The sequence below is a fragment of the Pituophis catenifer genome, unplaced genomic scaffold (assembly GCF_029215685.1).
Source record: "Pituophis catenifer annectens isolate HBS135680 unplaced genomic scaffold, rPitCat1.0.hap2 SCAF_3, whole genome shotgun sequence".
Taxonomy (NCBI): Eukaryota; Metazoa; Chordata; class Lepidosauria; order Squamata; family Colubridae; genus Pituophis; species Pituophis catenifer.
Window position 1 is genome coordinate 71,838,203 of NW_027256883.1, and position 12,645 is coordinate 71,850,847.

The 12,645-nt window shown below is 33.9% G+C and overlaps 1 protein-coding gene across 1 annotated transcript in view; it reads right to left on the bottom strand.

The window, feature by feature from the left end:
* The window catches only part of FARS2 (phenylalanyl-tRNA synthetase 2, mitochondrial), a 225,131-nt gene that overhangs the window by 67,002 nt on the left and 145,484 nt on the right, over positions 1–12,645 (bottom strand). The window contains exon 6 of the mRNA XM_070942527.1: positions 9,938–10,098. Within this exon, the coding sequence (XP_070798628.1) occupies positions 9,938–10,098 (161 nt within the window). The remainder of the gene's footprint in view (positions 1–9,937; positions 10,099–12,645) is intronic.

Below are 12,645 nucleotides of genomic sequence, written 5' to 3' on the forward strand. Positions count from 1 at the left end.
ACTGCTCTGGACTTTGTTGCAACTGCAGTGAAATAAGAGTCAAAGGATAAGAAAATGTCCTAGAGTATGTAAAGTTCCTAATATTTGGACAATTCTACAGTTTACAATATCACTGTATCTTTGTTCCCTAGGAGATTATTCTAAGGGTTAATATTCTATTTGCAATTGAATGGAGCTCAGCAGCAGTGGATGTGAATTATTAATTGGGATAATAACATATATATTCTATCCTTCACATACAAAATATGTGCCATTTTTGAAATTACAGGCAATCATTTCTCACATGGGGACTGCATTACAATCTTAGAGAATTTTAATTAAATAATCCATATTTGTTAAATTAATGTGCAGGCCACAATTTTTTTCACAAATATAGTAAATTCTTGGAATTTTTAATACATTAAATTATACCAAGACAAAAATATTTTATATGTTAAGTATGTATTCTAGAATACATTTTTTAAAAATGTAAAAACATACAAGTGGAAAAAAATATAGTATTACAGCTTTTAAAAAAAACCAACCTTGCGGGACTTAGAGCAAAAATAAATTTGTCCATTGGTAATTGGTACTCACTATATTCGAAATATTGATGCTTTAGATCAGCATTTTGAAAAAATATAAATGACATTTTTCTCCCAAGCATGGATAGGTTAAAAAATTGAAAATATTAATATTAAAGGCAGCTATCAAAAATGTCCAAATGTATTGTTCCTTGCTGTCCATTTTACCTGTAGTTCCATTTTTTGGAACAATAATGCCCCTATTCTTCAGTTCATTCCTCAACAGGAACCACAGTTATCTTCTCCAACAAAAGAAATGAAAAGCTTGAAACCCCTTAGTAAAATAATTCAGAAAACCGAACAAAACTGGGCCAAATTATAGAATATGCAGTGGATAGAGAGACAAAAAATCTGATTCAGGTGGTGACCCTTGTTTTCAAAATAGGAACAGAAAGGCCTCCGGAAAGCCTAGCGTATTCCATCTTTTCTCAGATATTTGCAGAACCAGTCTCAATATGCACCAGACTGAGATTTCTAGCTGCTTCATATAGCTTTTACTATTAAATTTAGTCAATTTGATTGGGGCATGTTTGGTGAAAGAAGATAACATCTATTATATTTGACCAAAAATGGTCTCTCAGTAAGAACTTTATCCAGTTGGGGAAGGGGATGGAAGAGTGCATTAACGGGAAAATTTGAAAATTCACAGGTGAAGTAACATGAATGACAATTATATATCTGGCAGCTCTATAAGTGTCACAATTGAATTAAGTTCACACTTTGCCTTGGGTGAACTACTTCAGTCACCTTGAGTGTTCAGACTGAATTTAAAGAGAGATTTATTTATGGATTGAATTCATGTACCACCCTATCTCATCCAGAGGCGATTCTAGGCAGCTTACAAAAGCTTAAAACCAGAAACATTAAAAGATATAATAGTAATAAGAACAATCATAGTTATACTAAAATTTATCATTAAAAGATTAAAAGGGGGGGAGAAAAGAGCATGAAGATCACGGAGGGGGAGGTAAGATTTCTCTCAATCTACTAAGAACCTCCAGATTGAACCCCGCTTCCCCCCCCTTAGGAAAGGACAGGAGGGTCAGTTTGTATCTCACCTTGGGGGAAGAGTATGATGTTTCAAAGGGAAGATACACAATAAATAAAATAAAGCATGCAATGCTCTCGCTTGCTTACGTTGCAGCTTTCATAACATAAAACAGACAGCCTCTCTTTACTGTTCAAACTAATAATATGGTTTAGGACAATGTTTCCTGCTGTTTATTATAAGAATTTTTAAGAATTAGTTTTATGGCTATCTGCATTTTTCTCTCTTTGGCCCTGCTTTTGTTAGTTGCAAACTAATGTTTGTCTGTTGCAAGCTGACATGGCATGCATTTGATACTGATATATTGATATGTATTTCAATAGTTAGAAAATTTCTGTATGTTCATACCCAGTCTCCATGAATCTCTGACTTTAGAGGGATGATATGTGTCATAATCTGGAAAATCCTGTTTAGCTGTGACACAGGGCACAATGAACAGTCCCCTCTAGTATACCAGCTTAAGGCTACACATACACACATATTTATTAAATATTTTTTTAAAAAAACAACGTATAAATAAAGAAGAAGAAAGAAATCTTTAAAAAAGCTAGTGCAATAAAGGGATAAAATAAAAGAAAAATATAAAATAAAACAAAACAGATACAAGGAAATAGCTTCCGATATACTTTACAGAAGTTCTAAGACTAATGTATTCTAGGCTTTTTTAAAAAATGTCTTTACGTTTATTTTTCCCTAGGCATCAATTCCAGTGATTTTTGAATTTTATTAGACTGCTTTTGTCCTCTTTTTAACCTTATTTTTATTCTTTTTTACTATTTTATTGTATTTTATTCTTGATGTATTTTATGTGTGTTGTAAACCACATCAGGATGGGACAAAAATGCCTCAGATAAATAGATGCTACATTTTGCGCTCATAATAAAAGCTAAGCTTTAAAATATAGTTGCGTAGAAAAGTAAATACACCCTTCTGATTTTATTTTACTCTTTCAATATATTTCAACATGCAGATATTTGATCTCCGTTTCAATAATGTTGACAGATAAAGGGAATGTAATATAACAAATATCACACACTGTTTACATTTTGTCACACATTGTGCAACTTAAATAAACATAAATGCAAATTTTGCATGTGAAAAAGTAAGTACAGCACTACATCGCTCACTATCTCAAATACCTACAATTAGTATCAGATGCAGCAAAGCTAGTGCAAATGATTAGAGCATTGAGAGGATCTAGAAGGAACCTATCTTATTTAGACATTTAATTTGATTTGTTTTTTGAAGTGTGAGGTGCCTTAATTGAAAAAGTTCTCTAAGGTCTTCAAGGGGAAAAAAAAAAAGATTATAGATGCCTATGAGCCTGGAACAAGTAAAAAAGATTTCAAATAGCTGCCAATTTATCAAGGCCAGGCATTCCAGGAAGTTCAGCATGAAGTCAGATACTGAAAGAAATTTCTAAGAATCCCAGAAATTAACTATGTGACCTTCAAGTATCTTGCCACATTAGAAAGAACTTGAAAAAAAAAATGAGATCTACACCGGAGGTCTGCCAGGAGGAAATCTTTGGTGTCCAGAAAAAACATCTGAACAAGACTAAAAGTTTGCTCATGAACTATCTAGGCAAAGACCAGGACTTTTATAACATTGTGCTCTGGACAAACAAGGCAAAAACTATAGATTTATTTGATCACATCAGAAAACATGTTTGGTAAAATCCACAGACAATACTTCACGAGAAGAACCTGATACCAACTGATACCAAGCACAATTGGTAAAAATGTTATGATTTGGGATCCATTATGAATTTGCACTGAGAGAGAAAATCAGTTAAAATTATATTAGAACATACAAAAACTCATTTTTTATGACAATTTATGAAATAAAAATCCTGCCATGGAGTTGCAAGTTTTATAATGCACTTGTTTATATAATGCACTAAAGTCCATTGTTTCAGATTTTGCAAGATAATGAGAAAGTCTCATTTTTCAGCTATTTTCTTCTACTTGTTTTTCCTTCCCAGATCCTTGCTAAAACTTTTGCACAGTACTTAGTTCAGGAAAAAGATTATTATTTCCTTTGGAATGGGGCAGGATCACAAGATTAGATGGATGACATAACATCAATGTGGCTGTTTTGCATATTGGATCGGGATTTTCTTTTATACAGGAATTTTTTTTACAGTAAACTGAAAATTATTTCATATGCTTCTTATCTTGAAATTGGATGGAAATAAGATTTGGGAGTATAATTGGAGGACTCCAAGAACTAGAGTTCAGGTGCTATTGGTTCTTTGATTTAATATTTTGGACCACAGTTCTATTTGTCTTGGTTGTAGCAAAGTATTTGGAAACAAACTTGTGTGGATTATCATAAGCAATAACATTAAATTTAGTGGCAGTATGGTAAATTAGATCATGGAAGTGGAGCAGAAGGAAAACAATGCTAAGATAAAGTAGCAGCCAGGGAACTGGAGATCATTTCAGCAGCACATTTTGAACAAAATCTGAAGACTGTTGAGTATTTTTCAGGGGGAAAAAATGTTTAGCTACTTTCAAGGTACACATAAAGAGAATATTTGACATGGTGATAATGTATTCTGCTTTGGGCATTTGACTTCTCTGTATGCATTTGATTTCTCTTTTGTCTCATTCTGTTCTTATAACAACCTTCCTGCATTTCCTATTTATATCTAATTATTTCTTCTGGAAATGTAGAGCGATCTCAGTGACTGATAAGATTGTTAAAATAAGCTCAGTCATATAGGCAAATGGATTCTGAAAAGCTGGAAAACTTAATATGGCAGCACAAGAAAGCATTTATTGAAATTTAACCTGCCTTAGTGTTGAAGCATCGGAAGAACTAACAACAGTAAATACAACAATGGAACAGGAGATGAAATGATATAAAACAATCTGTGAGAAATAAGTGCAACAATGAAAATTTAACCAAGGAGTAATGGTGAAGGCTCTAGCAATTTAGGAAGTGAAGTAACCATTAAATGAAAGTACTCATCATATCAGATATGCATATCGGATATTTTTTATTTTAAATTCTGTCTGCTGCATTGTATATCTCAATAATAAAAGTAGTTATCTTTGTATTAAAATTTTAGGAATTAGCCATTTGCATTAGTTACAAGATTTGATATGAAATAAACTTTTCTAATGCTATACTATTTATCGTGATCTGAGAACAAGTACCATGATAATTAAGGGATGTGGTGGCTCAGTGACTAAGACGCTGAACTTGTTGATCAAAAGGACAGCAGTTCAGCGGTTCGAATCCCTAGTGCCGCATAACGGGGTAAGCTCCCGTTACTTGTCCCAGCTTCTGCCAACCTAGCAGTTTGAAAGCACATAAAAAATGCAAGTAGAAAAATAGGGACCACCTTTGGTGGGAAAATAACAGCACTCTGTGCGCCTTTGACGTTTAGTCATGCCAGCCACATGACCACGGAGATGTTTTCGGCCAGCGCTGTCCACTGCCCCCTAGAGTCGGGAACGACTAGATGAGCACCGGCCCCTAGAGTCCAGAACGATTAGCACATACGTGCGAGGGGAACCTTTACCTTTTACCAAGATAATTTAAAATGCCATTGATACAAACAAGTTAATTAATGGAATCTTTGTAGTTGTATAATTAGAGTCATTTTATGCAAGCAAGACACCTGTAATTAAATGACTGAACAGAGTACTGAAGCATAGCATAAGTAAAATCCTGAGTACATGACTTTTGCTTCTACAGTTCAGTTATTAACATGCAATACTAGGAAAAGTTTTCCTCGCTGTCTCTGGAACAGACCAAGGAGAAGGAACCACACACACTAGATGGATGAGTTTATCTTATTCTAAAACAGGGGTGTCAAACCAGTGGCCCATGGGCCGGATGCAGCACACGCAGGCTACGCCCACCATGGCTCCGCAAAGGCAAAAAAAACATTGTGATATATTACATGACACGATTGAGTTTGACACCCGTTCTCTAACGCATCAACACATTCAAAACACTACAACCACAAAAGTGCAAGGATTGAGGAAAGAATGGAAAATATAATACAAAGCCTAGAAAGATAGAACTTTGGAAATTCATTATTAAATTTCTTTAGTTCATAACCAACCTCAAGACCCTCAAGTTAATACTGTTGATCTGCCAATTTGTTTCCATTTTACCATTCAGGAAAAAAATGATGTGGACTCTTCGCACGTAGTTCCCTCTGTACTTTTATTTCATTTTTCATTTTGGCATGAAAAATTATATACCAGTAGTCCTTGACTTACAACAGTTCATTTAGTGACTGTCTGAAGTTACAACAACACTGAAAAAAAGTGACTTATGACTATTTTTCATATTTACGACTGTTGCAGCATCTCCGTGGTCACATGAACTAAATTCAGACACTTGGTAACTGACTCATATTTATGACGGTTGCAGGGTCCCATCACCGTCATTTCCAACTGTCTGACAAGCAAAGTCAATGGGAAATTCAGATTCACTTAACAACTATGTTATTACCCTAATAACTGCAGTGATTTGCTTAACAATTGTGGCAAGAAAGGTAATAAAATAGGGCAAAACTTAACAGCTGTTTTGCTTAGCAACAGAAATTTGGGATACAATTGTGGTCATAAGTTGAGCATTACCTGTATGTTATACATACAATGCATAAACATTAAATTATAGACAGCAAAAACACAAACCAGTGTACTATTGAACAGAGTAAGAATAACAGAGTTGAAGAGATCTTGGAGCAGTGGTGAAATGTAAATTTTGTTACTACCGGTTCTGTGGGCATGGCTTGGTAGTGGGGGTAATATGACTGAGTGGCATGGCCAACTTTTTTTCTTATATATATACTTTTAAAACCATTTTTTCTACAACCTCTTTGGCTGAAGAGGTTGTAAAAAAAATGCTTTTAAAAGCCTCTGACAATCCTAGCTGACTTGCCTGATCAGCAGAGGCTTTTTTTAAAAAAAAAAAGCCTTTGACGATCCCAGTTGACTTGCCTGATTGGCAGAGGCTTTCTTTTTTTTTTTAAAGCCTCTGACGATCCCAGCTGACTTGCCTGATTGGCAGAGGCTTTCTTTCTTTTTTTTAAAGCCTCTGACGATCCCAGCTGACTTGCCTGATTAGTAGAGGCTTTTTTTCCTTTTAAAAATATTTTTTTATAACTCTTCGGTGGAAGAGGTTGTAGAAAAAATGCTTTTAAAAACCTCTGATGATCCCAGCTGAGCCGCGTGATCATCAGAGGCTTTTTTTTTTTAACTTTTAAAAGCATTTTTTCGGCCAAAGAGGTTGTAGAAAAAATGCTTTTAAAAATAAAAAAAAAGCCTCTGATGATTGCACGGCTCAGCTGGGCAATGGGGGGAGGGGCAGGGATTTTTGCTACCGGTTCTCCGAACCACCCTCCTCCATCGCTACCGAACCGGGAGCATTTCACCCCTACCTTGGAGGTCTTCTAATTCAACCCCTGCTCAAACAAGAGACCTATGCCATTCTGGACAAATAGCTGTCCAATCTCTTCTTAAAAACCTCCAGTGATGGAGCACCCATAGTTTCTGGAGGCAAGCTGTTCCACTAATTAATTGTTGTCACTGTTGAGTAATTTCTCTTTAGTTATAGATTGGATCTCTCCTTGGTAAATTTCCATTACTTCTTGTCCTGTCCTCAGGTGCTTTGGAGAATAGGTTAACATGTTTTTTCTCTTTAACAGCTCTTCAAATGGAAGACTGCTATCATGTTGCCCCAGTCCTTCTCTTTGTTAGACTAGATGTACACAGTTCCTGCAATGGTTCATTATACATCTTAGCACCTAACTCCTAATCATCTTTTGTGCTCCTCTTTGCATTCTTTGTACAGTGCCGGCATCTTTTTTGTACCTTGGTGACATTATCATGTATCCTCCCCACCTTGGTGTCGTCTGCAAATTTGATGAGTTTCCCTTCTATCCCTTCATCTAAATCAATTATGAAGATGTTGAAGAATACTAGGCCTAAGATAAACCTTGGTGTACCCCATTTCATGCATGCAGATAATGTTTTCACTGAGAAGAATCTTAGAACTTGGTACTATGGAATGGAAGGAATGTACATAACAAACTTGTTTTGCAATAATATCTTTTTGTTATCTACAAAAAAATTGAGTTCATTCACACATGCTCTCAGATATTTTCACGTTTACAAAAAACAGATACTTTGCACATATCCTCAATTACAATAAAGTTGATTAACCAATCATTCACATTGTGGATTGTTCCTCATTATTTCAGGGATCCAAATTCAATTTACATACTATTGATGCATATTTGTTCTTAATAGATGTGCTACTAAAAAGCAGAACACAATAAATTAAAACCATTTAAGCATCATACTCCAGTCTGATGAAAATAACTGAAAATGCATATATTTTTCTTATGAAATAATGTTAAAGATAAACTGAAATGACAAACATGAACTACCATATGAAGAAAACCAGTTGAAGATTATCAGTACTACTCTGAGATAATAGTGACAGAACTGGCTAGTTTGAGTACCAATGGTATTATATATTGATTATATTCTGCAACACGAAGATAAATTGTATTATCTATTTTAATGCAGGCCAATCTGCCTTGTGGTGTGGCTTATGTAAACCCCACTGAAATATAACCAGAATAACCAGTAATTTTTCTCATACTATATTTGGCATTGTTTGAAAATAAATACCCAACAATTTAATAGAATAGATTCTGACAGAAATGAAGATGTTAGTAAAGCTGGAGAATTTGTTATAACCACAGATCTATAGGAAATATGTTATCTCATCCCTTTTTTGCACCAGCTTCACACTTCATGGGACTATAGAAACTATAGTTGTGTGTTTGCCCTGCCTTCCCTTCGGCAACAGTGTTGGGCTTCTTCTGATCCCTCCTTCTTCTGGAGCTCATCAGTTCATCAGATACCTCTCTCACCTGGAAAATGATATATTGTAGGTCTAACTTTCAAGTTATTTCATGACATCTGGCACTCTTTCCAATTTCTCAGATCTTGGTAGGGTTACCATCTCCATTATACTAGTGTTGTATGCATCATGCTTTGATTTAAGTTTACTTTTCATAATGTGCACTGAGATGAGAAACATCCATGGCATTTCCAAAAAATATATATCTTCCCATACTCACCTGCAATTCTTCATTCCTCTTCTTATTATTCAAAGCACAAAGAATAATGGCTTGTGGATTGCATGGGATACACAATTTGGATCAACAGTATTACTGATACCCATGCCTGAGTGTTACATGCGGGCTTCACCAGGTAAGCAAACTGTTTTCATTAAGAAACCAGTTATATCATACTTTACAACTTGTATAGCTTTTTCCAAAGGTTGAGGGGTGTACTGCAAGTCCATAGATTTTATTCACCTAATTTCTTTAATCTTTCAACATCCAGCTGACGTCTCAACCCACCCTTCCTCTTGCAATTTTTCAAACTGTTTAAGATGACACAGACTGATTGATTCCTTTTTGAGCTGCAAATGCTTTTCCACATGTCTATGAAATCAGTTATTTCTTCACAGTCATTTGGTAGCCTGACCATACTTGGAAAACAATACACGTAAAGTAGCAACCTCTATGCCCTTTTCAGTTAATATTGATTAAATGAATAAAATTAGAGATGCATACTGAAACTCATGGAAATCTGAGCTGAATTAGCCCGTTGCTTGAATATATTCCTGCTTAAATGAGTTAATATGAGAGGAAATAGTAAAATTCCGTTTGTGGAGACTGGTGGGTTCTAAACACCAAATTTGAAATTAATAGCTTCTTTCTGCGTTTATTTGTCAAGGTTTGTTGACTGTCCACAAAGACACTAAGGCTGTGAAAGAAAAGGCAATATTTCAAACATTACTAACAAAGAACCGATGGCTGTTTTATGCTTACCTGGAAAAAGGGCAGTTTGATTCTTAGATTTCAATTCTGATAAAAACAACTCACACAGATACCACCTTAATGAATTCACTCATAAATGAGAGCCAGAATATTTGTTTATTCAGTTTCCAAGATTCAGAATCCTAACCTTTTATTTCTTGACATAAAATATAATAAATGAAACAACAAATGAATATCACCTGTTCTCCCACCTTCTCCAAAATGGTACAATAAATTACTCAAGCAAAATATCAGCATTATAGAACTTTAATCTGTTTTAAGCATTAGTTTCTCCATTACTATAAGAACATATACGATAATCTACCAGAGATACTATATTTTTGGCATACTTTTCTCTCAAGAAAGTTGTTAAACAGCTGAGTAAATGAAAGTAGTATTTCCACAGAAATAAAATTCCAGATGATTTGCTATTAACCTTATCAACATCTTTAATCTTACCTGGAAGCGTATGCTCTGGTCAATGTGAAACACATTAAACTGTTTCAGGAAACGTTCATCTTGGCTCCAAAAAAGGCGAATGTCGGGAATCCCATACAAGATCATGGCCAACCGCTCTAAGCCCAGACCAAATGCCCAACCAATTTTGTTCTCAGCACCAGCTGCAGTTACAGAAAGAAAGAAAAAACAGGATATAAAAATAAACTATAAGGGAATGAAACGAGAGTACATTAACTAAATAATGATAGATTCCAGAATTGAATTAAATTAAATTGATAATTTGTAAAGAACGAACTTAAAAAAAAGCGAATCAGTATTCCATCTTTTTACTTTATTCTATCATAGATTGCACTTTTATAGAACTGTCCTATATTCCCTAATGCACACTGTATTTTCTGTGAAAATGAAAGTCTGTTATGTCATGAAAAAGAACCTGTGGTAATAAATTCTGCTTCACTGTGTGTTATGTAAAATCTTTCCTTGCATCTGTTCTGAATCTCCTACTATTCAGCTTCATATGATGATTCTAGATTCTAGTCATAAGGATACAATAATCCCACTGCAAAGGTTATAAATGCAAGGATTGGTCATAAAATAGCTTTTTCATCACCGTGACAACTAGAAATGATTGCTAAAAAAGGCAGTTGCTAAATGAGGACCTCCAACACCTTGCATTAAGACTTTAGATTTCATTATTAAAACCAGGTTGGTAGTCAATAATATGAATCATAAATCCACATACAAAATTAGCAAAGATTTCTGTCTAGTTTTAGAATTCTTTATTTATTTAATAAATCAACCAAGAGCTAATATATTCAATCCTTATATTAACCGAATCCCAAACTTCACTTGTGGTACAAATCTGTAAATAGAATGATAATCTATAAATAATTTCCAAGTTGAATTAAATTCTGTATTAAACATGCTCTTCATTCATATTCATTTTTGACATTTATGCATATTACCACAGATTAGTTTGTCATTCTTGTAGAGAGAATATTATATACGATTTCCAAAAAAAGGCATAGTGTTCTAACAGATGTTGTCATATACAATGCCAACCTCACTATATTTTAAGGATATATAAGGCTTAATTAATAATAATTTTAATTGGTTTAAAAGTACAAAGATTAAAAATTTACAAACTAAGAAAAAAATAAGAAAAAAAAAGAAAAAAGGGGCAAAGGAAGAAAAAATATGTAAAAGAAAAAAGAAATAACTTTCTTTTCATAAAGACAAGTACAAACAATTTCAGTAACTTACTGCCTTGTCTAACATTCCAATCTAGATCTCTTTATTCCATAATTCATACTACTTTTTTCACTACTAAATGTGAAAAAAGGAAAAACCTGCTTATTGCATTTATAAGAAATTTTATAAAATCAATTGTCTATTTGGCAATTAATATTGGAATAGTACACCAATGGTAAAACATTTTGTACCAGTTTTTTGTTATATTTGTGATGAATTTAATATTCAACTTCCACTGACATTCCTGCTGTTGCATATCAATTGTCCTGTTTAAATTCTTCATAAATCTACGGAATTTTATATCACTCATAAATCATAATCTACGGAATTTTATATCACTCAAACATACCGGGGCTTCGAAGCAGGGGTGAAATCCAGCAGGTTCTGACAGGTTCTGGAGAACCGGTAGTGGAAATTTTGAGTAGTTCAGAGAACTGGCAAATATCACCTCTGGCTGGCCCCAGAATGGAGATTTTGCAATATCCTTCCCCCAGGAGGGAATGGGGATTTTGCAGTATCCTTCCCCTGCCACGCCCACCAAGCCACGCCCACAGAACCGGTAGTAAAAAAATTTGGATTTCACCACTGCTTTGAAGACTAAAATACTTGAAAGTTGTAATCTTTTTTATATAAATTAGCTATTGTTTTTGTATTTCCTATGTTTTTATTTCAAACTACCCTTTAATTATCTGATGCCACCAGGAAATACAGTCATGTTTATGCTTGCATTTTATTTCAGATTATTTATCAGCAGTCCTTTTGTTAGAAACCTCAAGAAATGCTACATTAATTTTGGGGTTTGACAATTAGAAATGTTTATGAATGTAAAAATGCTGGATATTATTGAATTTTAGACCAAAAAGTTAATATATTATGGTCTTCCACATGCAAAAAAAAAATTGTTTTAACAGTCTATTATGATTTAAAACTTTCAATCATAAGAATAACATAGGGATTTTTTTTTTTTAAAAAATAATTATTCTATTAGATTTATATTTCACTTTTCCTCCAGAAGCTCAGACAATCTTTATTTGGCTCCAATTTCTCTCCCCCTTCCCATTTGGCTCCAGAAGTACTTTTAAACATATCAGTTTCAACTGCCTTTAATTGTTAATAATTGTTTTTAATCTGATTTTTCTTTTCTTTTTTTTTTAAAAAGTATTTTACTTTAGTGTTCAGTCACATTCACTATTTAATTAAAAAAATGAGGGATGTAACCAAAGTAAATTAACGAAACAAAACCAAATTAAACATTCTGCAATTCCTTTCTGTATAAAAACACAGGGACACATATGTGCCAACTAACATCATGTACACACAGAACACAATAAGGTATAGCAATGGTCAGCAGACTACTTATCATATATGTAATATCAGAAAATCAAATATGAAATTTTGCAAATAACTTTAAGTTGCATTTTAAAAAATGATAGATGAATTGTCTGTCTTCCACAATT